This window comes from Netta rufina (assembly GCF_964035555.1).
Source record: "Netta rufina genome assembly, chromosome: 8".
Lineage (NCBI taxonomy): Eukaryota > Metazoa > Chordata > Aves > Anseriformes > Anatidae > Netta > Netta rufina.
The window spans coordinates 4,706,647-4,731,309 of record NC_140131.1 but is presented as its reverse complement, the minus strand read 5'-3'; the positions used below and the strand labels follow the sequence as shown (position 1 = coordinate 4,731,309).

Here is a 24,663-nt window from a genome sequence, read left to right as displayed (position 1 = left end):
CTCCACCCCGAGCACGGGGGACACCCGCAGGCAGGTGCACCCCGGCGAGGGTATCCCTGAGGCCGGCCTCAGCCCCGGGAAGCTGCATCCCATCCCACCCCATCCCATCCCACCCTATCCATCAGCACCGGGCGCGCCCATCCCCGCCCCCGCGCACCCAGCCCGGGCCGCCGCCGCCGCCGCCGCTCCCCGCTGCGCACGCCCGTTGCGCTGCGCCGTGCCGAGCCGTGCTAAGAGCCGTGCCGAGCCGTGCTGAGAGCCGTGCCGTGCCGGGCCAGCCCTGCGCATTGTGGTCCGCCGGCGGGGGGCGAAGATGGCCGAGAAGCAGAAGCACGACGGGCGGGTGAAGATCGGCCACTACGTGCTGGGCGACACGCTGGGGGTCGGCACCTTCGGCAAAGTCAAGAGCTGAGTACCGAGGGGAGGGGATGGAGGGAGGGGAGGGGGCTTGGCTGGATGAGGGGGGGGGTCTCCGTGTCGCCCCGTGTCGCCTCCCCCCCCCTCCCCTCCCCGGGCATCGCCCCCTCTCCGCGCTGCATCCCGGGGGCGGGCGGAGGCTGGCGCCGCGCCGGGTGGGCGCAGAGGATGGGGCGGCCCCTGCAAATTGGGGGTGTGTGGGGGGAAAGGGGCGAGGGAGCGCCGAGCTGGCCCTTTGGTAGCAGCGGCTGCGGCCCCCTCCCTTGCCCCCAGCGCCTGCGGTGCCCCCAGCAAAACTTTGAACCGGCGGCGGGAGGCCGGCGATGCGGGAGGCTGGGCGGCAGGGTCGGCGTTGCCGAGCCTTGCATGGAAAACGGGCTGTGGGCTGCTTATCCTGCTCGCTTCGAGCCGGGGGGGGTGCGAGGAAGAGGAAGAGAGAGGGGGTCTTTTTGCTGTCCACCCCCCTTCCCCGTGCGAGCAGCCCCGCGGCCAGACAGGGCTGGGGCTCGGGAGGGTCCCCTGGGATTCACCCCAGAGAGGGCAACTCAAGAGAGACACCAGCTTTGCTTTACCTGACACTAAGATTTCTTTCTCTTTTTCCTGCCAAATCTGCCATTTTCACACTGAGTCATGATATTAATAAATAAATACATTTAAAAAGCTTTATAAAATTTTGTTATCTAATGGAAATGAAGAGCTGTGATTCCAGACCGCTGGTGCGGAGCATCTGCCCCGCTGGGCTGTCCCCTGCCCTGCCATGGGAGGCTGCCGCAGCACCCAGGGGCTGCTCAGACAGGAGATGTGCCCGCGCTCAGCGGCCGGAGTATTAAAATAAACCAAAACTGACAGCAGGGGAGAGAAAACACCTCGACCGCTGGAGCTAAATCCACCTGTGACCATTAATCAGGCCCCTAAAAATATATTGCTGCGTTTAATCCCAAACCACAAATTAGCGACTAAAGAATTATCAGAATAAATACTTCAAACAGTAAGGACTGTTTAAATCACTCCTGTATGCCAGCGGACCTCAAAAAGTGTTCCAAAAGCATTTTTTTTTTTCTTGCGGACCAAATTAAACCTGCCAACAAAGCCTGTTTTCCTTAGCTACCTTTCAGGAGTAGCTAGCACCAGCACTCCCAGTGCATACATCTCCCCGCTTTGGTTAAGAACAGTTTCAGAGACATGTTTAAAATAACACAAAAATGATTTCTAAACTCAAAGCCTTATATGAGTAAGTAGTACGCGCTATACTTGTGTATTTTTCACATAGTATTTTGCCTGTGATGGCAGTTGGTGTTTGACAGGTGAAATTTGGATGTGAGATTGGAAACCGAGACATAGAAACTGGATCTCCTGTTTGTGCAGAATTGTAGTGTTTTAATCTAATGGGCTTTAGAAAAGACCGTATTCACCGTGTTTAGCAGAAAACACAGGGAAAGCAAAGAGATTTTTTTCCTGGTTGCTTCAAGCTTTGTGTACGTTGTGTGTGATAATTACTTCTGCACTCAGCAGGCTGGGGCCATCCGTGCCGCGTTTCTTGTTGCTGATGTGTTTTCTTCAACCTGCCTTGCACAAGACTTTGCGAGAGGCACTTTTTCTGCCTTACTCTCCATGGTTAAGAAATAATAAATTGCAATTTCCAACCGTGAAGGTATTAAGGAACCAGAAACATGGCAGTGGAAGGGTGGGGGAAGGATTTAGTGGCGATGGGATGCTAATGGAGTTTGAATTTGTGGCTGGAGCTGAGGAGTCACTTCCAGCTATCAGAAACCAGAGGTATGATAGCAAAAGTCACTGCTGCCCTGTTGGGATGTTCATTCTACTTCAACGCTGCCCGTGTCATTGGTGCCCGTGCCAATTTACTGCCTCACTGAAAGCTAAAAGAAATAGTTACTTTTAAGCCCCTTCAGTTCCTTAATCTCATTTACAGGAAGACCACACAAGGCACGAGGTGAGGGGAGCAGATAGGTTGAGAGATGAGAGCAGGATTTTGGTGCTAATGCTGAAATCCCAGTTGGAAGAGCTGATGGGAATACAGCACTTGTTACAGGGGAGGAAGGTGGTGGATGTGAGTGTGGATGGACAGCAGGCTTTGGAGGAAGGCTCGGAGCTGCCACTGGTGCCACAGGGTTTTGCCAAATCCAGGGAGAGCTGGTGATAGTTATTCCCCCTGACCTCTACACTCAAGATGAGATGAATTTGCAGAAAATAGAGCTGAGGTGTCCGTATTGTGGATTTGGAGCTTAGGGAAGAAATATAGCAGCAGGAGGAATTGCTGCAGTGTTTCTTCTTGCGGTGTCATGCTCAGCGTCTCAGGTGGCCAATTGGTGGTTTTCTACCTACACTTCTTGGCCACCAAAGTGATCAATTCATGGTTCCTCAGGGACCTGCAGATCTTGGGTTATGTTTATATCTGTTCGTAGGGCTTGAGGCAGGGTCAGGTCCTGTATTCCATTGCTGCTAAAGGACAAACCTTGCACTGGAGGATGATCAACTAGAAGAGCCTGAACAGATGAAGGAAAGGGAGAGGAACGGTGACAGAACATATGAGCAAGTGGCACTGGGACAGGAGTAATACGTCATGGCTAAATATATGCTTTGGATTGATTTCATTTGTAACTTCAGGCTAAGATAAGGGCCAGCACAGCTGATAGGGAAGGAGTTTTCTCTCCTTTCCCCAAACTTTTACAGTCCTTGTAAAGTATTTGCAAAAAACATAAGTGCTTGTGCTGCCTGAGCTGTGCCAAACACACACCCAGAGGTGGGCTTCATGTAAAAAGCCACGCTGTCAAGGGATTTCAGTGATTATCTTGGCTCACTGCAAGATAAACACTATTCATCCTCCGTCTTTTTCTCGTGTAAAAATAACAAAATAAAAAAGGTCTTCTATCAGAAACTAATTTGTTGTATCTTCTCTTCTTTCTCTAGTAGCATCTGATACTGAAGTGTTCTTGTCCCCAGGCAGTCCCATGTGTAAGCAGATGCTGTAGTGGCTGAGGACACTCGCACCACGTCTGGTTTGGTGCCAGTTTTAGGAGTTTAAGGGCTCTGTTCAGTACACAGGGCTGCTCCTCATCTCAAGGTCAAATCCATCTCCTCTACCTGCCCTGAAGGAGCCTTGGTTGCTGATTTTAAGCTGCGGGGGAGCTTACCAGAGCACTTGCCACTAAAAGACGAGATGTGCACCAATCCCTCTCCTAATACTGCTGCTCAGCCCTCCCTCCTCCCCGTGGGCTCTTAATCCGGGCAGGGAGGGAGAAGGAAGGAGAAGGCTCCCTCAGCACCACCATCCCAGGGACCAGGAAAGGACAAACCCATAAGCACAGAGATGGCTTTCAGCCCTACCCAAGCACGTGGGACCTTCTGGTGTTCCCCGTGCCAGGGCTGCACCGTCCCCCCGGTGTGTGCTGGGTTGGAAACTTAGTGAGCAGAGGGGAAAATTGTCCCTAGAGCCACGTGTGGAAATTCTCATGTCCGCAGGCTGCAGCAGGAGGGACCCAAAAGGCTTAAAAGACACCCACCACATAGCAAATTATATTCTCTCTTTGTCTCTCTCAAGACGTTCGAGTAGGCTTAACAAGCCACTGGGGACCGAAACAATAATATCTCTGTATCTAATGCTTACTGTAAGCAAAAGATGGATTACAAAATAGACTGTTTATTTTTAATTATTGATGTCTTTGAACTAGAAAACCTTTGCAGAGTTGAGTGTTGTTTGTCATGGGTGGAAAGAAGATGAACTATTCGGCAGTAGTTTAAAAACAATAATTATTCATTCCGGGAATGGCCTTTTTTTTTTTTTTTTTTTTTTTTTTTCCTTTCCCCTGAAGTATATACTGGGGTAAGGCCAGACAGACTTGTCTTGAACAAAGAATGGCAGTGATCTGAGTCTTTTTCCTAGTTCTGCCATAAGCCACTTTGCTTTGCTGGTCCTCATTTTCCCAAGTACTGCCCTAGTGCACTACAGTTCTTGAATGGGGCTAAATGAAGCAAGGGCAGCTTTCAAAATGCAGTGTATTGCATTCCCAGCCACAGAGGTAGGGAAGAAGAGGGCAGAGGTATTGCAGCACAAAGGTCAACCAAGTCAAATGTCTTGAAGACACCCACTGCAGTTGTTGCTCCCCTTCTGTTCTGCCTTCCCCAGCCTCCTCGGTGCAGCGTGTGCTGTGCATAAACCTTGACAACCTGGGCAAGGAGAGGTCGGTGCCTTTTGCAGGCCTACTGTCGGCCAAAGCACAGCAAGTTGGGGAGGATTTCTTGCAGTGAATGAAGAAGCTGTGCCCTGGCCAGTAAACCTGGGGCAGGCTTTTGCACCCCTTGCACACAGGCTGCTTTGCAGAGTTTTGCTCCAGCACAGCCTCCCTGCAGCGGGGCAAGTCCAGCACTGCCCTGCTCTCCCATCCCCGAGGATCACCAGGGAAAATGCCTCCTCCGACTATTTTCAGTGCTCTCCTTGTACCACACGGGAGGAATTACCTCCCTACTTCAGCCCTCAGCTAATCCCTAAATTGCATCCAAACTGCAAAGCTGAGTTTATTTTCATTTCATCTGGTAGTTTAAGTATTATGAGGAATAAAATGGACATGCAAAGTGGTGCTTTAATTTTCAAGGGCAGTAAAGTGTTTTATTTTTAGGATGCTCTTATTGAGGAAAGAATCTCCGGCAGGTCTTATCTCGTGGCTAATAATAGTGACCTTGCGTGCCCCGAGCAGTGCTGGTGCTGCCGTCCGGTCCTTCTCAGGCTGCCTGCTTATGCAGGTTGCTTCTGATCACCTCGTTAAAGGCTCCAAAACTACAGACTCTAATAACATAATAACAGGGTTCGCTCATAATTATTAACTCCTTGTGCTCTATGTTATTATTGAAGGGGTAATATTCATGATTAGAGAGACCAGATATGTACCGTAAGCAGGTTTTGCCTACAGTCTTTAGAAAGCCATCTCTATGCCACCTTTTTGAGTGTCACACCTTGAGATACTGCAGAGGGGTAGCCTGTGGCCAGAGAACCCTTTTAGATGTAAACACCTGATGGACAGTTTTCAAGCAGTTTCAGCAGTTTAACTTGACTATAAATTTTGCTTCCTGCAACACAGAGCAATTGTTTTCCTTTTTAAAATAGTCTATTTGTTGATAGCAAATGGATTAAATTCTGAATTCATTTTACATTACTGATAAATTAGTGCCATTACACCAGTAACCGTGGTGCTACTCCAGATTATGGTCACTGTTTGTCCTGATGTGTGCAAGAGATAAGCATCACTGTAAGTGCACCATGTGGATATTATAAAAACACATATTAAAGTTTGTGTCTTTTCTACAAGCAGAATTTGCTGGAGCTCTTACTCTCCAGCGTGGTGTTCCTGCTGCTTGTCATCAAAACAAGAAGCACACTTAAGGAAGTATAAATAGAAATTCATTTTAGTAATGCAAATCCCGCAGTCCTGTTTTGGGCAGGGAAAAATCTCTATATCTTTTTTCTTAAAGAAGCGTGATGTTCTAGTTTTAAGATTTGGTTTATCAGGGATTTACTCAACCCATGCGTGACAGTGGAGATTCTCTGCTGCCATTTAAATATATCGGCTTCTGATCGCTGTAACCTTTTCGTGCTATAAATCCTTGCAAATTAGCTTTGGGTATGAACACCTCCAGTAACTCACTTTGCAGATAAGTCCCCTCTTTTCTTCCTGCACTTCAATGGGAAAATAATAAAGTGAAGAGACACAAGCTGACTTTTAAGCACTCAGTCATTCTTTATCCAAATTGTCTTTTTGAATAGGTCTATTGGGATTTGCTTTACGAATGTGCCAAATCTAGTTGTAAAGTCATTTATATATTGTGGCACTGATTTCTGCTCTTTTAGTTAAGGCATTTTATGAAATGCTGCACCATTTTGCTTCCTTTAAACTTGCCTCTTTCCTGGGTGTTTGGTTCCAACTTTTCTCTCTGAAAGATGGCTTAAGAAACGTGAAGAGTACCTATAGGAAAGCTGAGGAAAATAAAGTCCTAATATCCAGACTACATGCAGAACATCCCAAGTTCTATTGCTTTTTCCCTTCAAGAGTTGCTTTTTGCTTAGAAATTGTCTGTCTCAGTATCTTAAGTTGCTTATGTGAACCTTGGTTCTCTGTTTAGTGACTTTGCAATGCTTTCTTTCTATTTAGTTGGCGAACACCAGCTGACAGGGCACAAAGTGGCAGTAAAAATACTAAACAGACAGAAAATACGCAGCCTGGATGTGGTTGGGAAGATCAAACGAGAAATTCAAAACTTGAAACTCTTCCGGCACCCTCATATTATCAAACTGTAAGTACATTTTCTTCCATGTGTTCACCTTACTGCGCCATCTGCAAAGGCTTCACATGGCGACTTGGCTTCAACAGAAGGCTTATAGTTGTAGAGGATGCTAGGTGCATGGTCAAGTTTTTGCATTTTAGAGCCAAATGTTTTTTTGAGAATCCTCCTGCTAATTTGCTTGGGGACACAATCAACATATTGAGAAACGATGGAAAATGTGTCTACCATTGGGAGTTTGGGCCATTATACCGGCCATCAGACTTGTCCCCGCACCAAGTTTGGCTTAGCTAAAGTTGCACAAAACATCCTGTTTTCCTTGCTGAGGCCGTTACAAAGTTGCCTGGAGAGGATCTGAGGATCTGTACTTTCCTGTGTTGGGATGCTATATGAAATTTCTGTGATTTTTCCCTTTTTTGGGTTGGTATTTCAGGACTTGAAGCTACTGAGAATCATGCCTGAGGAATTACAGCACAGCCAGGCCCTTAGAGTGAAGCTTTGGCCTGAATTCAATAGGATTTATGTTTTAATGGCCTGATTATCCAGAGCTTAAAGGAATATTTTTATTTATTTATTATTCAGACATAAGTTTTCAACATTGCCACTCTGATGAACCTGAATTTAAGTTGTAAATCAGCACCTGCACTCCAGCCTCTGGGATTCCTTCTCAATCCCCAGTTTGTGCAGCCAGTCCACATTAATGAGGCACTCGATAATATCTTTGGCATTTCTATAAAAGAAAGCTGTTGAATGGTAACTGCGAGGATAAGTTGACATTTAGGTCAGCCTTAAAACTGGCATGAGATATAGCAAATACCTGGGACTTAGAGGCAAGGGAAAACAAATTCTCCCTACAGTTAAATAACTAACCATGCAGCAACTGTTGACTTTAGAGTAACTTCACAGTTCCCTGGATTTATTGGAGAACACATTGGTGTTATTTTACAAAAAAGCCAGCAAGAGTCCTCAGCTGTGCATGCAGTATCCTGCAAGTCCCGCTCACACATTTATCAAACAACCTTTTAAAGCCTAGAAATTAAAACCAGTTTAAAAACATTGGTGTCCTACAGTAAATACTGCAATCCTGAAATACAGTGATAAAGAAAAGACGTGAGGAGGAGACTACAGTACATAAGCCTCCTCTTTCAGTCCGTTGCGATGTCCCATCACTTTACATATAAATGAAAGAAATATTAGTGCTACTAATAACTTAGATGTCTGGGTGCAAAGCACTTCAGAAAAATTAAGTTGATCCTATTGATCCTTATTGAACTAACACCTGTTCACTTGCTGATCTCTGAAAATAATTTGAAATCTATTTACCAATTGTGGAAAAAAAAAAAACAACAAGGGTGTGGGGGGGCAAATAACCTGTCTAAAACAGGGCACCTCAGCTGGTGCTGCTATGAATTACTACAGCTGCATTGACTGCAGCTCATCACCATTAGGTTCTGCCAGCTGGGAAACTGAAGTGCATTTGTGGCACTCTGGGATCGTTTAGCAGAGGTGGAGAGTAAATTTGCAAGTCAATGGGGATACTCTTTTCCCCCACACACCTATCATTAGAATATAAAGAAGTTTAATGTTTGAAAAATAACATTAATCTGGAGCACTCATCTTTGTCTCTATGCCTTTCCAAGGGCAGCTCCCTCTAGTGTCTAGACTTCCTTTATTTATCTTCACCAAGAGGGAAACCAAATATACCCCATTCCCATCCCCATTTTAATAAAGCCTTCATTTCTGAAGATTTTGTTGCAGATCATAGCCAAAATGGAAATTTGAAAGTCAGGACAGCCCTAATTGCAATAGGATTCTCTGGCAGAGATTTTAGAGGATTATTGAAAAGCTTGAAGGAAGAAGGTAAATCTGTAAAAGAGATTCTTTCATAGCCAAGTGAAAGATTATCCTGACTTGCCCCTCGAAATAAGAGATGGCTTTTCAGAAATGGAAAGCAATTATAAATGCAAGATCCAAGCACTGCTTATTTTAAGGATTGACGGGACACTAATAATCTGTTTAAAAGCCTTTCCATTTCTTACTATTGTTCTATTTTCCCCTTGTGTTTTTGAAGGTACCAGGTCATCAGCACACCAACAGACTTCTTCATGGTCATGGAATATGTATCTGGCGGAGAACTATTTGATTACATCTGTAAGCATGGACGCGTAAGTGCCAGTACTGTGTCAGCCCAAACACTTGTGTGGGAAGAGGATGATGTTTAGAAGTAAAACGGCTGCTACAGGGAACACGGTTAAGGTTAAGGCCCAAAATAGAAGTTGCTTCACAGCAATCCCATCTGGAGCGTCTCGTACTCGCCTTGCACAAAAGTTGTGTGCCATTTTTTGCAACATTCTGTGATGTATTTCGATACGCAAACCAAAATATCCAAGGTAACGTGTTGCTTAGCGAAAATATTTGGAAAACTACCATATATTTATTTTTTTTTAATTTTTCGCTATAGATTGCCTGTCAAACCCCCCTGGTTCAGCAGCAGATTAACGTGTGTGCAGGGCATTGGAGGGAAAGAGCACTCGGTGTGGTCTCCATCCCAGTCATTTTCCTCCTCCAGACTCCCCCTTGGCTCCATGTCAGACTTTTTGAAGACTTTTTAAGGATGTGGCTTATCTGAACAACATTTTCAAATGACAGTATTCCTACTGGGTATAAATCATCTGAGGAATAGGTTGAGTGCATGAAATATGATATTATGGTTACAGAGAAAATCACTTGTGGACATCCTCATAGTTAGGGAGCAGTCTCAGGTCAAAGAGACAAAAATGGACTAAAATGAACATCCAGAATAAGGCTTCAGGTGAAGGATCAGTCCATTTTCTTCTCTATACTACAAAAAGTCAATCAATTTACAATTTTATTTTATTTTTTTTAGGTTATTGCACTGGTAGACGGAGCTAACTAATTTATGTTTTTACATACAGTTCTGATTCCAGCATAATTTCTGATTTTGCCCACTTGGATCTGTCCAATGACCAGTTTGGATCCTTTCTGAACTCTCACATTCAGAAACTAAATTTTCACGAAGGGAATATTTAGGAAGTCTTCAGCATAAACAATAAGTCTCCTGATCATTTTATATGTAGATTTTCTGTCTGTAGCATCATTGCAGTATCATCATCCCTGTAGCATCCTCTGCAGTGTTTTGATCTTCATATGCTGTACAACAGAGCCTGTCCCCTTGTGAAAGCAGGCTATTGCCTGATAGGTGTCACCAGTAGGTTCTCCTTGACAGCTCAGCCAAATTTAGTTTTCCAATTTCATCTCGTTACCCCCAGTTCTGGGCTATATCACTTGAAAACACGAGCACGTTATTAAATGCCAGTGGGAAATTTGCTTCATTTGCTGCTCCTGGTTCCAGCGTGGTCACAAGCATGTTATAGTTTTGTCTCCGCTCTGTGAAACAGTTTTGGCTCCTTGCTAAGGCAAACCTCCCCTTGCCAGCCCCGCAGCCTTCAGGCCGGTTTCCCCTTGCGTCTGCAGGTTGAAGAGGCAGAGGCTCGACGCCTTTTCCAGCAGATTCTCTCTGCAGTGGATTACTGTCACCGACACATGGTTGTCCACCGAGACCTGAAACCGGAGAACGTGCTGCTGGACGCACACATGAATGCGAAGATAGCTGATTTTGGTATGTGACCCCAACAGCATTCCAGAAATGCAGCCAGCTACAAGCCGCTTGCTGGAGCGTGTCTGCGTAGCACGCCTTACAAAACCCAGAGTCTGTTTTCATAACCACTAGCAGTTTCTCTACCTGAAAAGCCCACAGTTATAAACACTGGCTTCTTAGCAAAAGCAGGGATTACTTATTGTAGGCTGCTTCTGTGCTTGCATTAATAATGGAGAAGCAAGGTCACTTGCAAATCTTCACTATGTTTTATTATGATCACCTAATATAAAGATTTAGTTAATTTATGTTTAAGACAGACTCATCACAGTTAGTTCCAGGGTGAGCTGGCTGCATATGTTTATTTTCATGTGTGTTCTCCTTAGTATGGCCATGTGCTCTTGGCCTCACTTCATTTTCCAAATGAACAGTAACAGGAGTCTTTAAGTGGCATTACTGTTTGAAATCCAACGTAAAAGCTGGGTTACCAGCTCAGTCCCATTCAGTCTTTTCTAGCAGTGATAAATCCTTTTAAAGATTTACAAATTTCACAACCCCACACAATTCCCATATAAACAACACACTCTGGAGTGAATTATATCTCTTTCCTCTGCTATAGAAGGCTCCGAGCTTTGCAACTCAGAGAAGCAAAGCTAGCTTGGAGTCAATATTCCTTGTATGGATGTGAAAAGAAAATATTAAGGATTATCAAAGCAGCTCAGAGGTTTCTGCCTAAATGATGTCAAATTTCCCCCTCCACTTGCCATATCTCTCCTCCTCTGTTGAGTCTTGTCTGTCTGGACATTCACATCAAGTGTCAATTTGTCAACATCTTGTTTTTAGGATTGTCCAACATGATGTCAGATGGTGAATTTCTTCGCACCAGCTGTGGTTCCCCAAATTATGCAGCCCCTGAAGTCATCTCTGGAAGGTAGGACATACCACTTCTAATCAGAGCACATGTGAGTACGTGATCTTTAAATTTGCTCTTGGGATTGGAAACAGCTTTGTACATCTAGTAAAAGCAGCTGAATGGTTCCAGTCTGTGTTTTATGTTTGGGTGAATCTACTAGCAAAATAATAAGGTTTTCTCGGTTATTACATTTCTCAATGGCTGTAATAGCGAAACATGTTTTGCTAAAGTTGTTTACTCTGGAGAAATTATTAATAGCAGATGTTTACTGTTTATATTGCTAATTAAAGAGGATGAAAATTGCTCTTTGAATGCAAATACTGAGGTTTCAGTTGGAAAGGCTCTTTCAGGCCACCCCCTTCTCTCCTGCCCACCTATAATATAAAACACAATGTTAATGAGAAAAACCATTCACTAAGAGAGCAATCAGTATGTTCTTTACTTTCTTCCCTACACCGCTAAGCTCTTGTATTGAAAATCCTTGGCTTCTGGTTCCTTAAGCTAGGCTCTTTTTTTTTTTTTTTTTTTTTCAGTAGGTTCAGCTGTCATAGCTTTGTTTTGAATTGATGAATTGAACTGACAAAACGCCAGTGCAGTGGCATATCTGAGCTGCATCTTGCTAGTGTGCAGCATCTGCATGCACATGGCATTTGAACTCAGGCTACAAGGCTGAGTTCAGTCTTGTCACATTGATACAGACATTTTAACTCCCGTGTTTTTCTGTCAAGAATCTAAGCTACATCGATTTCCATTACTTTTCTGTAATGGCATAGTGCAGATTGTAAACACAGATTTTCAAATTTACAGCCCTCTGCGTGGTCTTTCAGGCTGCCTGTCTCCTTAGTATCTGCTCTATATGTTTTAATCATCCTTTGCATGAACATTAGTTTTCATAGTCCAGTATATTTATACCTATAACTTTTAAATCCAGCATTTTGTTTGAAGTTGTGATTGTGACTATTTTATGCCTGTTTACACAGGCGCATGTGTTGGCAGAGTATCCTAGAAACTAGACCAGCATCCAAAAAGCCTGTTGTGACTACAGCTCTATATATGAAAGCAAGCAAATCCTCATTGTCAAGAGGGGCACAATGCCAGAAACTCTGCTGTGATTCCAAAAAATATTAACATTATCTCTTTGTCCTTTTCAATAAAGGCCAGAAATGCATTTCTTTTTGAGTTCATGTAAGAGAGAAGGCACCTGGCAGATTAACAAGAAGTATTTAGTCCCTACAGGTCCTGGTATGCAGAGTGTAATCATTCCAAGGATAGAGGCAATACTGCTTATTAACAAGCAAAGTAAGGAAAAAAAGCAACACCAAACCTGCCTGTGGCACTTTTTCACCAACCACAGTGTTTCCTGCAGCCATCCCGCATCAGTACCGCTCACAGCATCAGTGAAGTGACTCCTGTGATTTATACCCTTGAATTATGTGCCAAGCTGCCCTTTCCTCAAATCTGTAACAGCATACGAGAGCTGTGTTTGTGGGGGAGAGGAATGATCTGCCGTTTCTGCCAGAGGGTAAATATACCTCTGGGGGTGGGTATGGCAGGCTGGAGGAGGTGAGCTGCTTCCAGGGCTCTGCTGCCTTGGCAGGTCCAGAATGTGAGACCTTGGATTTCAGCATAACTGAAGGATGCCTCATTTGGGCTTAAAAATCCAGCCACTGTTCAAACAATGTGGCTACCAGCCAAACAATCCGGCCTCCTATCTACTGAAAGCTGGCACGCAGTGGCAGGACCAGGGGGTGGCTAACTGATAAGTGCATTTTCAAAATGCCCTAACTTTGCTGCTGGACTTAGTAGGGAAAGTCTCACACTTGGAAGCAAAGGCAGTGTTTTGGTGCTCTGGTAGCATTCAGAGAATGACAGCATACACGACTGGTGCTTTTTGTATACCAGGTGTGGCTGCAGCAGAGCTTTTCAAGAGCAGCAAGTGCAGGATGATTAGGTTTCATGAACGGACCTCTGTCTTTCCATTTCCCCCTGTCCATTTTGATTTTTCAGCCCCAGGGTAGCACTGCCTCCCAGAGTCTCTAAGAAAGCATCAGTTGTAGCAAAAAGCAACAAACAAATTGAGCAGGAGAGCAGGAGCAAAACCCATATATTTGGGGTGTCCTGACATGGTGATGCCAGGGAGCACATTAGCAGCTTGTCGGAAGCAGGAGCTCTTGCATACCAGCACACAAACTTCAACTGAAAATAAACACTCAAGAGATATAGTATCTACTGCCACTTAATCTGCCTCTCTGAATGAATAGAAATTGCTGGCTGAGTTGCCTGGCCCTGGGGGCAAAGGAACAAGCAACCTGGCAGAGCTCCTGGAAATGCGGGTTTTGGCTTTTCCATAGGTCTGGGGGAGACACTCACATACCTGCTCCTTACGCCATGGAGGAACGTGGTCAGCCAGCACCAGCTCTGCAGGTCATTGCCTATCACCCTTGTGTGGTTTTGGGTTTAGATAGGTTTTTAAGGTAGCTGGGCCCAGGGAAGGAGAGCAGAGCGGGAGGTGGGCAGAGGGGTAACCCCTTTCTCCTGCCCTTGTCTTTGTGCAGGCTGTACGCCGGCCCAGAGGTGGACATCTGGAGCTGTGGCGTTATCCTCTACGCCCTTCTCTGTGGCACGCTGCCCTTCGATGACGAGCACGTCCCCACGCTCTTCAAGAAGATCCGGGGAGGTGTGTTTTACATCCCAGAGTACCTCAACCGCTCTGTTGCCACGCTGCTCATGCACATGCTGCAGGTTGACCCCCTCAAGCGAGCAACCATCAAAGACATCAGGTCAGCCCACAGCGTGCTTTACAGGAGTAGTCAGTTAATGCAGCTGGGTTTTGTCCTGAGGGATTTAATTTTGGTACCCTCCTGCAATGTTCTGTGCTGATGGAGAGGTGGGTGATGATGAACCTGGGGTGGTGACTTTCTTTCTCAGTGGCTTCACCAATGCGTGTGAAAAAAGGGCAATAGGTAACTTCCTGCAATTTTATATATATATGTTTGTGTGTGTGTATATATATATAATTTATATATATGTATACATTTCCATATATATAATGCTGTGTTATTGCATGATAAAAATAACGTCAAAAATGTCTTAAAAGTCCTTAGGAAAACCAGGTCTATAACACAATAATCCTAAGAACTTAATATTCATCAACCATTTTTCAGTATTTTATTTTAAGAACATATCCCTCAGGATACCAGTTCAGAATAAAAGGGTAGTCAATTTATTTAATGTCCATTCAATAAAAAATTAAGAGGAATGCAAGAATTACTAAATTAATGTTAAAATATCAGATATAGCTTAAAATGTGAGCAAATGGTTTATCTTTAAATACAGCATCCTTTTCTTGTGTAGTCAATGAGTGTACTGCTCATGAGCCTTTGCCAGCATGCATCACTGTGGGTATTCAAGGTAAAGGGAACAAGTGGGCTCTTAAGCAGATATTTGAGCCTTCAGATATCATTAAAAGTTCATGACTGCAAACAGGACTTCGGTAATTTTAAAAAAGCTTTGTAAAACTTGAGCCCAATATGTACATTTTATGAAATTTATGGTAGCTGTTACATGTAGCTGGTATACTAAGCATATACATAAATGTTACAGACACCTTCAGGACTTCCTATTTTTTGATATATTTTTGCAATTGATGGCTGTAATTTAACCATTCGAGTAAAATTCAGATCATAAACGCCTTTTTTTATCTCTTGAGTCCTTAAGACTGGAGGATTTAATTACATGTTAGAGCTGCAGCACACATGGTAAGATTACAGTTGGTACATGGCACCAAGGCTCTCTGTGGCTTTTACCCACTTAATTATCATCGACTTCATTGTAAATCCATGGGAATTGGGGGCCTGGGTAGTTCTGAGTCTCAGCATCTCTATCAGACCCATGGGGATGAAAAAGCATGAGTGTCTTTTAAGTGCTGCAGAGGCAGGTGAGCAAGCAGCTGTGTGTCCGCAGTGCTGCAATGCTGGGGGAACCATGCAGGACCAGGTCCAGCTCCCCTTTCTGTGTCTGAGGATTAGTCCTAGTTTGACCAAGCAACCACCCAATTTCTGTGCCAGAGAGCTCATTTTCTTCATCTCCTCTCCTGTGCAAAAAATTGCCAGTTCCTCACCAAAGCAGCATCAGTGCTTGCTCAGAGCTGACAGTGGCAGCTCTCTGTCTTTCCCCAGGGAACACGAATGGTTTAAGGAAGAGCTGCCCAGTTACCTCTTCCCAGAGGACCCTTCCTACGACGCAACCGTCATTGATGACGACGCAGTTCGGGAGGTCTGTGAGAAATTTGAATGCACCGAGTCAGAGGTGATGAACAGCCTGTACAGTGGTGACCCGCAGGACCAGCTGGCAGTCGCCTACCACCTCGTCATCGACAACCGGAGGATCATGAACCAAGCCAGCGAGTTCTACCTCGCCTCCAGTCCCCCCACCGGCTCCTTCATGGATGACAGCACCATGCACATCCCTCCTGGCGTGAAGCCGCACCCCGAGCGGATGCCACCTTTGATAGCGGACAGCCCCAAGGCACGGTGCCCTTTGGATGCGCTCAACACCACAAAGCCCAAACCTCTGACTGTCAAAAAGGCCAAGTGGCATCTGGGGATCCGCAGCCAGAGCAAGCCCTACGACATTATGGCCGAGGTGTACCGCGCTATGAAACAGCTGGATTTTGAGTGGAAGGTAGGAAATATGTTGTAGGGAGGTTTTCAAGGGTTATTTTCTTATGACCTGAGTTGATCAACAATGTTAGTAAAAGTGTGGTGTCAGTCTCACCTGTTTCCAAACAAATACCCACACCTTGTGATCATCCCTGCTAGTGCTTATTTATACCAACACACTGTGTGAAGATGCTGGCTGTGGCTCAGTATCCATGCCATTTATTTATGGCATGAAATAAGCGTTTTCTCCCTGAATGCCCTAAGCCTCTGGCTGGAAAGATAATTCTGCCTTGTTTAGCTGTGGGGATAAGAGGAGCTGGTTACATTTCTAATTTTAGTGGCTAATTCCTTGCGAGGTCATCTCGAGTGCTCCCAAGAAAAGCAAGTCCCATTATTTCTGCTTGGGCCATTGCAGCCATGTGTCCTGAAATAGCATGATACGTGTTCCCTTATTCCTTCTTATGTGGTGATTTCACACTGATGGGCAGCTAAGCTCCACCACACTCCTCTCTCACTCCCTTTTCTTGGAGAGAAAATACGATGAAAAAAGCTCATGGGTATAAGTAAGGACAAGGAGAGCACTCACCAATTACTGTCACAAGCAAAAGAGACTCAGTGTACAGAGATTAATGTAATTTATTGCATTTTACTAACAGACTAGAGCAGTTGGAACTAAAAACAAGCTAAAAAAAACTTTTCCCCATCCACCCTCTTCTACCTTCTCCCCCCAAGTGTGCAGGGGAACAGGGAATAGGGGCTGCGGCCAGTCCCTGCTGCTTCATCTCCGCTGCTCCTTCACATGGGGTCCCTCCCACAGGATGCCGTCCTTCCTGGACTGATCCTGTGGGGGCTGCCCAGAGGCATCAGCGCTTCAGGAACCATGAGGTCCATCCCTCAGGAGCAAACTGCTCCAGCATGGGTCCCCCACGGACAGCAGCTCCCCCCAGCCCCCTGCTCCTGCGTGGGCTCCTCTCCACGGGCTGCACCTCTGGCCTGGGGCCTGCTCCTGCAGGGGCTCTCCATGGGCCACAGCTTCCTCCAGGCCACATCCACCTGCTCCACCAGGGGCTCCTCCACGGGCTGCAGCATGGAGATCTGCTCCATGTGGGACCATGCAGCCCCCCCACCACCAAAACCTTGCCCTGTAAACCTGCTACATCATAGAAGAGGCCCAGATGAGATGCTGGGGTGTTTGGGGGCAGAAGCCACACTGAAGCTGTTTGTATCGTTGATGTGGTGGCATTTTCCTTGACAGAGCCAGAGCAGTGACCAGATGTGTTTCCAGACATTGCTTCCATGGTTTAGGGCTGAGCTTCTTGAAGCCTGATTTAAACCCAGATGACATTTTAGTTGATAATATTTGCTTCAGATACTTCAGCAGAGGTACACAGCATTTGGTCACAATCTTTTTCACATTCAGATGGGTAAACCCATGAGCGAGTCCTCACTATGGCTACAGGGTCCAACTTCCTAAAACTCATTGCAGTTGTGGGTGTGGGCTCTTCTGGCCTTTTGCTGCAGCCTTGTGCAAGCATCAGGACCAAGATAGGAGAATTTCTGCCTAGATCTTCATCACCAGAGTCACTCTTCTCATTCCAGGTCCAGAGGGTTTTGTAGGTTGAATGTCACACTTCAGCACTTAGAAAATGCCCAAGTTTTGTGCCCATGCAGCTTTGCTCCTTCAAGCATGCTGGCACACCTTCCTTCATCTCGCTCAGTAGCGAGCATCTGCCTGCAGGAAATGCTGTTTGTGTTTGGTAGCTGCATCCCAGCTGGATCCCAGGCTTTCATCAAAGCCTCGTATCTCCTCCTTATTTTGATAATATTGTTACGTATTTAAAGCTAAGTAGTGCCCAGAAGCCTGCTTTCATGGCACCAGTGAAGAGATGGACTGTCTCCAGATGCACATGCCTACAAGAGCCAGACATTTCTTAGCTGCGCAGCTTTGAGGAGAGCTAACAAACCTAATGTATTTCTGGTGTAGCTTTGCGAAGCGACTCAGGCAAACGCCTTTATGTAGGCAGTGGAGCTTTTTTTGTACAAGGAGGTTTCACAATAGTCCTTTCCACCCTAAGAATAACTTCAGCTGTGGCTCTTAGTCAAAATAGCTCTCCCATCCATGCAATCGCTTCGTAAATATAGCATAGAGAAAAGATCTCGTTGCAAATGAGATGCAGCAGATTGTAGGGTGGGAAGTGGCAAGAGAAAATGCGTAGCATGGCTCAGGACTGATTCACGAACACTGAGTTTAGCTGTGCTGATGGGAGAGATTACTGGTCCCCACCATCCAGCCTGCCCGGTTTTCCCAGGCACAGTCCTCGTATGCGGGTGTGCGAGTGGCCTTGTGGCTCATTTGGCCATTGCTGCTGTTGAGGGAGCAACAATGTCAGCTTGGTGCCTGGCAGACAGGCTGCAAAGGCTTTGTCTGCCAGCAGGGATGGTGAATCAGAGCCCCAAGAAGCATTTTTAAAAACAAATTCTAAGAGGAAATAGGTTATGAAGCCATTTGCTTATTTTAAAATAATTAGTCTTTTCAGAAACTGTTGCGTTGGTTTTATTTACCTCAAAAGGTGTCTTGCTAGTATTTAGGAAAAAAATAAGGATTCTTCTTGCTCCCTTGAATGGTATTCCTTAAAGCCAGTTGCATGTTGCAGGTGGTGAACTCCTACCATCTCAGAGTGCGCAGAAAGAACCCAGTGACGGGCAACTACGTGAAAATGAGTCTGCAGCTGTACCAGGTGGACAACCGCAGCTATCTACTGGACTTCAAAAGCATTGATGGTAAGTGGGAAATGGTGCAACTTGAGATGGAAAACATACAAAATGGCAAGTTTGGTGGTTTGGAAGAAAAATAATCATTCTTTCCATTCCCGAATGCTTTTGTAGCACACAGTGCTGTTCAGTTAGAATTGTAATCATAGAATATCTGAAGTTGGAAGGGGCCCACAAGGATCATTGAGTCTAACTCCTAAAGCCCTTCTGATCCATTCGTCTCCACTACTATTACTAGTTCCTTAGCAAACATGTTAGGGATGCCAAACTAATGCTGTGTTTTATTTTTTCTTGCCTTTTTTTTTTTTTTTCTCCTCCTTGAAGACGAGGTGATGGAACAGAGGTCTGGCTCATCCACCCCACAGCGCTCGTGCTCTGCTGCAGGCTTGCACCGGCCGAGACTGAGCATTGATGCCGCAGCAGCCACCGAGTGCCAGTCGCTGATGGGGTCCCTGAGTGGCTCCTTCGTGGGCAGCATCCCCTCGGTGCCCCCGCGCCTGGGCAGCCACACCATGGACTTCTTCGAGATGTGCGCCAGCCTGATCATGGCTCTGGCTCGCTGAGCTAGGCACCGCTCCCCCAGCACACGGTATCGCACTGTGAGGATCAGGTCCGACGTGGCCGTTCCTTCTTTCTTCTTCTTCCTTCATCCTCCTCACCGCTCCATAGCCTGCGACACAGAACCAATTCCTGTTTTTAAAAGATCCAAAATGTACTCCTTTGTACTCTCAAAGGATCCAGTCCCCTCTAACAAGGCACAGAGGAAATCAGGAATAACTTAATTTCACTCGTTAGACCTGGGTGAAATGTATACAATGAACTTTTCCTTGTGAACCAAATGGGAAACATGGGCATGGCTTTAAAGTAGCAAACGTATCACTGACTTTTTGGTAGACACCTTCCTCCTGGTTGATCCTGAATTTATAGAGCTGTGGCCAAGCATCTCTTTCTACGACACACACAGTGTGCAGCGAGGTTCATGTTGAAAGCCCTGTGCTGCTCCAAGCAGGGGGAGGATGTGAGCCTCTGGCAATGCTTTTCTCCTAAAACCAGCAGCTGCTGAAGTGCTCCTGCTTCTAGTGCCATCCTACCCTCTGTTCTTTTTCCCCTACTAAAGAAGGGTGAGGGGTGGGATGTGCAAAGCTCCCATTGCAGATGTGGGACAGGATGCTCCCGAGCCCCCCCCAAATCCAGCACTTTGTCCTCAATATTCTCATGGAGGGGGAGCTTCCCTGCACACTTGAGAGCCAGCAGCATGGCCCTGGCACATTTACCTTTCACCTTTCCCGTAGGAAGCTTTTGGCCATCGTCACCACCCCAAAACCTCTGCCAAAGCCGCCTGCCTTCACCCACCGGAGGATCTGAGAACAAAGAGCTCTGCTGTCCTGATGCTGAAGGGGCTGGGACCTCGCCGCTCCACGGAGAAGGCAGGGATATCTTGAACATTTCACTGTTCCTTTACTATCTGAAGGATAGGATTTTATACTTTCAGACAAACTGTGGGGATTTTTAAGGTTAAAATTCTTGTTATTTGAGGGTAAAGTCTAGTGCGTGTGTGACGACTTCTTTGTTTAAAAGAGTTACTACTTCTCATCGCATAGGCTTAATCTCATGGACAGCGTTGGCATCTGCTTGGCTTTGCTATGGTATTTAATTCCATTTACTTGATTGCGAAGGAACATAATAGGCTAATCAGTCAAGGAACAAATGCTTTATGAAAAGTTTGCCAAAAAATCCTGGGTGTTTTTTTTTTTTTTTTCATACTTTTTTTTGGTTTTGTTTTAAGAAAACAAAGGAGAACCAATGTTACTGGTCCCAGGAATTTGGTCGTTTGATGTTTAAAAAAAAAAACACAACAAAACAAAACAATTTTTTTGATAGCTTCTTATGACCCTAGATGGTTTTTGCTAGGAATTGTTTTTTTTTGTACAGTTGCACTTTAATTTATACTTTCTGAAAGTTTCTACGAGAAGCAAGGAAGAGAAAGACACGTTAAGCCTTTTGTACTAATCATTTTAGGTAATGAAGACAATTACAGGATATTTTTGCCATCTACTGGCAGTTAAGTGGACATTTTCAACTTGAAGTCCCTTTTTTTAACAAACACAAAATTGCCTTACTTTTGTTACAGATTACACTTTGATTCTCACTAGTGTGAATTTCCAGCTCCGTTTTTTCCAGAAGCCGCACAAAGTAGAAAGCTGCCAAAAACCCATCCGTTTTGCTGTTAAGTTCTCGTATGCAGAATCCAACACAGCAGTGTTTGGATTACAAACCTGACAGCAGAACAATTTTGTTTTTAAAAGAAACACTTGAAATATTTGTAGTACTCCTAGGTTTTGTAATAAGCTTTTATTATATTATCCTTATGAAATAAAATACTCTGGGGTGAGGGGTGGCTTTGACAGTGTGCCTGGTGGCTATCAGGTGATGCATATCTCCTGTGCTCCAGTATAAGAAAGAACAGAGAATACAGAAGCCTTCATACAAAACAAAACAAAAGAAAAAGCCCTAGAGCCAAATCTGGCCAGCATCTTGCTCCTTAGGAGCTTTTGGATCAGTGCTGAGATGCCAGCAAATGTTAAGCAAACAGACCTGGATGTTTTAGGTGTTGGAGAGAAGCTCCTCAGAAAGGAGCAGGACAGGGTGGCCAAGTGGCTGCAGGTACAGACAGGAATTCCCATCTAGGAAACAATTAGGAATCTCCGTGTCCCTGCTGTGAAGTATATTTGAAATGTAAGAGGCTGTTTAAGTCATCACTCACAATTTAGCATCTTGCCAAGGCACTTGTCCTGGAAACAACTGTGGCCCAGCTGATAATGGGCTCGTGCATTAGATGTAATCTGTAGTTCAGAGGTGTGTAGATGTACTGATGTCTCGCCTTAAAATTATACTTGTCCTCTGGGATTTCCTACCCAGCAGGACTAGTAGTGCTAAGCAGCAGCACGTTCCCTAAGGAAGAAATACTTGCTTCCTGGAGGCACGTGGGATTTCTAGCTGGTAGGATAAGACCTTGTGGCACTTCGCATCTTCTCAGACCCATGTAAACATTAACTAAATGTATGGGTCTGCAACACCAGTCCTGCCAAAAAGGCAACAAGAGTGTCTCAGGTTTCCATATGGAGAAAAGCAAAGAGACGAAGCTACTTTCAGCAGCGGCATTGAAGCAAGTAGGTCAAGGTGGTAAGCATGTAGAGCTCCAGCCCAGAGCTGGTGGAAGGACCTCCTCAGCGAACAGATGAGATGAAACTCTCCGTTAAACAGCCTTACCTAAATCCATGCTGCATTTGGAGATGTTCTGAGAGGTTTCATCATTTTTATTTTTAATTTTTTTTAACCCTCAAATAGGCTGTTTTCTGGTTCCCAGAAGCAAAGAAACTACTGACCTCCAGTTATAATTTCTGGAGGCAAAGTTTAACTTTTACACTGTTACACTGTGGTCGGATATTTGAATTATACTGGTATGTGCACGACTATTAGGAAAAGCAGGGTAGATGTATTTGAACTAAACAAACTTGAATTCCTCCAAGTGCAATTCTTCATAAGCCACTGGACAGCTGTGCTTTGCAAGCCACAGATTCACCTGAACGTTGCTTCAGCCCAGCCGGGAGAGAGACACCATGCAGAGGTCAGTTAGGCTCCAGCATTAACCTCCAGTTCCTGGATGAGTTAATTCAGAAATAGCTTGTAATGTACTAGTTGGCAAATATATATATGTGTATATTATATGGGCAGGGGCAATTTGGTTCTCAGGAGTTGGAGCTAATCAGGCAAAGGCAGCGGGAGGTTTTAGTTTAATAAGTTAGAAGTGCACATGCAGCATGTGTGCCGAGTTCAGCTTTTCAGAAGGTGTCTACAAGCACAGGGATGTGGGCAGTGTTGTAAAAAGTGAAGCAACTGGTTCGTATCTGTTGTATATACATTTTTTTGTGTGATTATAATGCCAAATCATATCAGAATAGATGAAGTCTGAACAAAGTAACCGTTCTGTCTACTCCGTTTCATTTTAATGCTCTTTACCATCAGTCTTTTGTGCACCCATGTAGAAGGAAGAGAGACCCTAGCACAGGACATGAAATCGTGCCTTCAACACACATTAGGACTGCTGGAAACTGCAGCTCTTTTTCCCGAGGTGCACAAATCTCGCAGCTCACGCAGAATCATACCGGTGAGACATGCAGGCCATGTTCCTGAAAACTTGAAGTATCATTTGTTTTGTAGTTTTTTTTTGTTTTTGTATTGGTTCAGAGAGGGATGGGGGGAAGAATCTCACATCCGTCCCTTCAGGTGAGCCAAACGAATCCCTGCTCCAGCTTCTGTATTGTTTTATTCTAAAGTTTTAGGATTCATTTTTGTGTAACTATTTACAGCCACCTTTCTTAAGGTCTTACTTTGATATGGGTTCTCCACTTAGTGCTTTCCTTTGGCTTCCTGAGTCCTTCCCTCATTGATTTCTCTTCACCATTTACTTACAAAAAGGCAACAGCTTCCTATAATTCTGAATTTCCAGTCTGCCTCTTGGGACATGGATTTAAAGGTTCATTCAGAGGTTTCTCTCTCCATGCCTGAAAGATGAACTGATTTTCAGAATTCCCACATTATTCCTGTTGACCAAACACTGACTTTTGCAGCAGAACTGATGCTGCACATACGTAATGCACTTATCTTTGCTAGTTTTAAGCATCAAAATTAGACAGTCAGTCAGAACTATGGATGCAAAGTATGTTTATTGTTACAGAAACAGTCTGTTTCCAACAAAAAGCCTTGAAATTCTTGCTGAAGCTGCCTTAATTTAAAAAAATATATTTGTAAGACTCATCTCTAAGTTTTTTTTTTTTAATCCAAGTTTTGAAATAGTTTATTTATCCTCATCTCACGAAGCTGTGAAGTAGATACCGTAGACATGGTAACATTTATTCTTGTTGCTGAAAGCATGTTCATGTGTTCTGTATCATGTTATATTCATGTGTTTTGTACCTCAATGCATTTGTTTTTTTCTTTTAGAGTGCAAAGCAAAACTGAATCCCAGGACAACTGTAGTACCCATGGCCCAGCATCTCTGGGCAGACAATCCTCACCTCTGAGATAGGAACCAGACTAGCCCATTGCAAGGTTTTGTTTGGATTATAAAGAATATTTATGATTTTTCTTCTGCTAAGATGCTGAACTTTAAAAAGCTCTGAGTATAAGCATCTCTTCCAACATATCATTAACATGAAGCTCAGAAGAGAATACTGAGTTCTATGACTACTCCATCCTTCTTGACATTATGTACTTTGTCAACTGATTGGGAGGGTTGTGTTGACTGGTTCATTGAAATTGAGATTTATTTCTAGGTATAGCCTTTGTGGAAGGGCACAGAGTTTGGGTTCAGTTTTGGCCTTTGTGCAAGTAACTGTGCATTAGATAATCACAAAGAAGCCTTTTACCTTCTGTTGATGGTGTGGAAAGTGGTTCTCAGTGTACTGCACTGCATGTGATAGCTGTTTCCATGGTTGATATTTGCACTTTAATAAACTCAGAGACAAAAAAAAAAAAAAAAAAAAAAAAAAGTGATAACAACACATCCTTAAAACTTACTGTCTGGGTGAAGGGGCAGGAAGGAGTTAAGATGTCTGAGTGTGTAACAAAACCAGCTTCCCCAACCCAGAATGCACACCATAAGCCAGGCCCACAATTTTTTCTCCTATTTTAACATGAATCTATTGGAGCTGATGAATCAGATCTTGACTTCTTATGCAAAAGAACAGAAACAAATATTTTAAAGATATTTTGCAAAAAATAAGAGTTTGGATAAGAAACTGGGGGCTAGTTCATGTATGCCTGTGATACAGAGGGACGTAAATTCAATTATAAAGCACAAAGCTGCAGTGAGCGCTCCAGCTTCATCCCTATCTGCAGTCTCCTTTAATCACAATTTCTGTGATAGAACTGGCTTTAAGAAATTCCAGTTCTCCCTCATATTCAGCAGATCAGAAATGTTAACGCAGCGA

General features: G+C 44.6%; 1 protein-coding gene across 3 annotated transcripts; it reads left to right on the top strand.

The window, feature by feature from the left end:
- Positions 1–276: 276 nt before the first annotated feature.
- PRKAA2 (protein kinase AMP-activated catalytic subunit alpha 2) lies at positions 277–24,172 on the top strand. Of its 3 annotated transcripts, none has more exons than XM_084291130.1 (10): positions 277–407; positions 6,579–6,720; positions 8,780–8,873; positions 10,204–10,348; positions 11,168–11,255; positions 13,793–14,017; positions 15,416–15,920; positions 18,553–18,679; positions 18,995–19,259; positions 19,963–24,172. In XM_084291130.1, the coding sequence occupies exons 1-9, from the start codon at positions 314–316 to the stop codon at positions 19,231–19,233; spliced, it is 1,659 nt and encodes a 552-aa protein (XP_084147256.1). In that variant the 5' UTR covers positions 277–313; the 3' UTR covers positions 19,234–19,259; positions 19,963–24,172. The 3 variants fall into 3 exon arrangements, with proteins under 3 accessions (XP_084147256.1, XP_084147257.1, XP_084147255.1); XM_084291131.1 differs by having other exon boundaries at positions 18,995–19,269; XM_084291129.1 differs by having other exon boundaries at positions 18,995–24,172.
- The last annotated feature ends 491 nt before the right edge of the window (positions 24,173–24,663 follow it).

Coding starts and splice junctions, on each gene's coding strand:
- PRKAA2 (XM_084291130.1), top strand. CDS start 314: ATGGCCGAGAAGCAGAAGCACGACGGGCGGGTGAAGATCGGCCACTAC. Junction 11,256..13,792: donor CCTGAAGTCATCTCTGGAAG/GTAGGACATACC, acceptor GTCTTTGTGCAG/GCTGTACGCCGGCCCAGAGG. Junction 18,680..18,994: donor GGACTTCAAAAGCATTGATG/GTAAGTGGGAAA, acceptor TCCTCCTTGAAG/ACGAGGTGATGGAACAGAGG.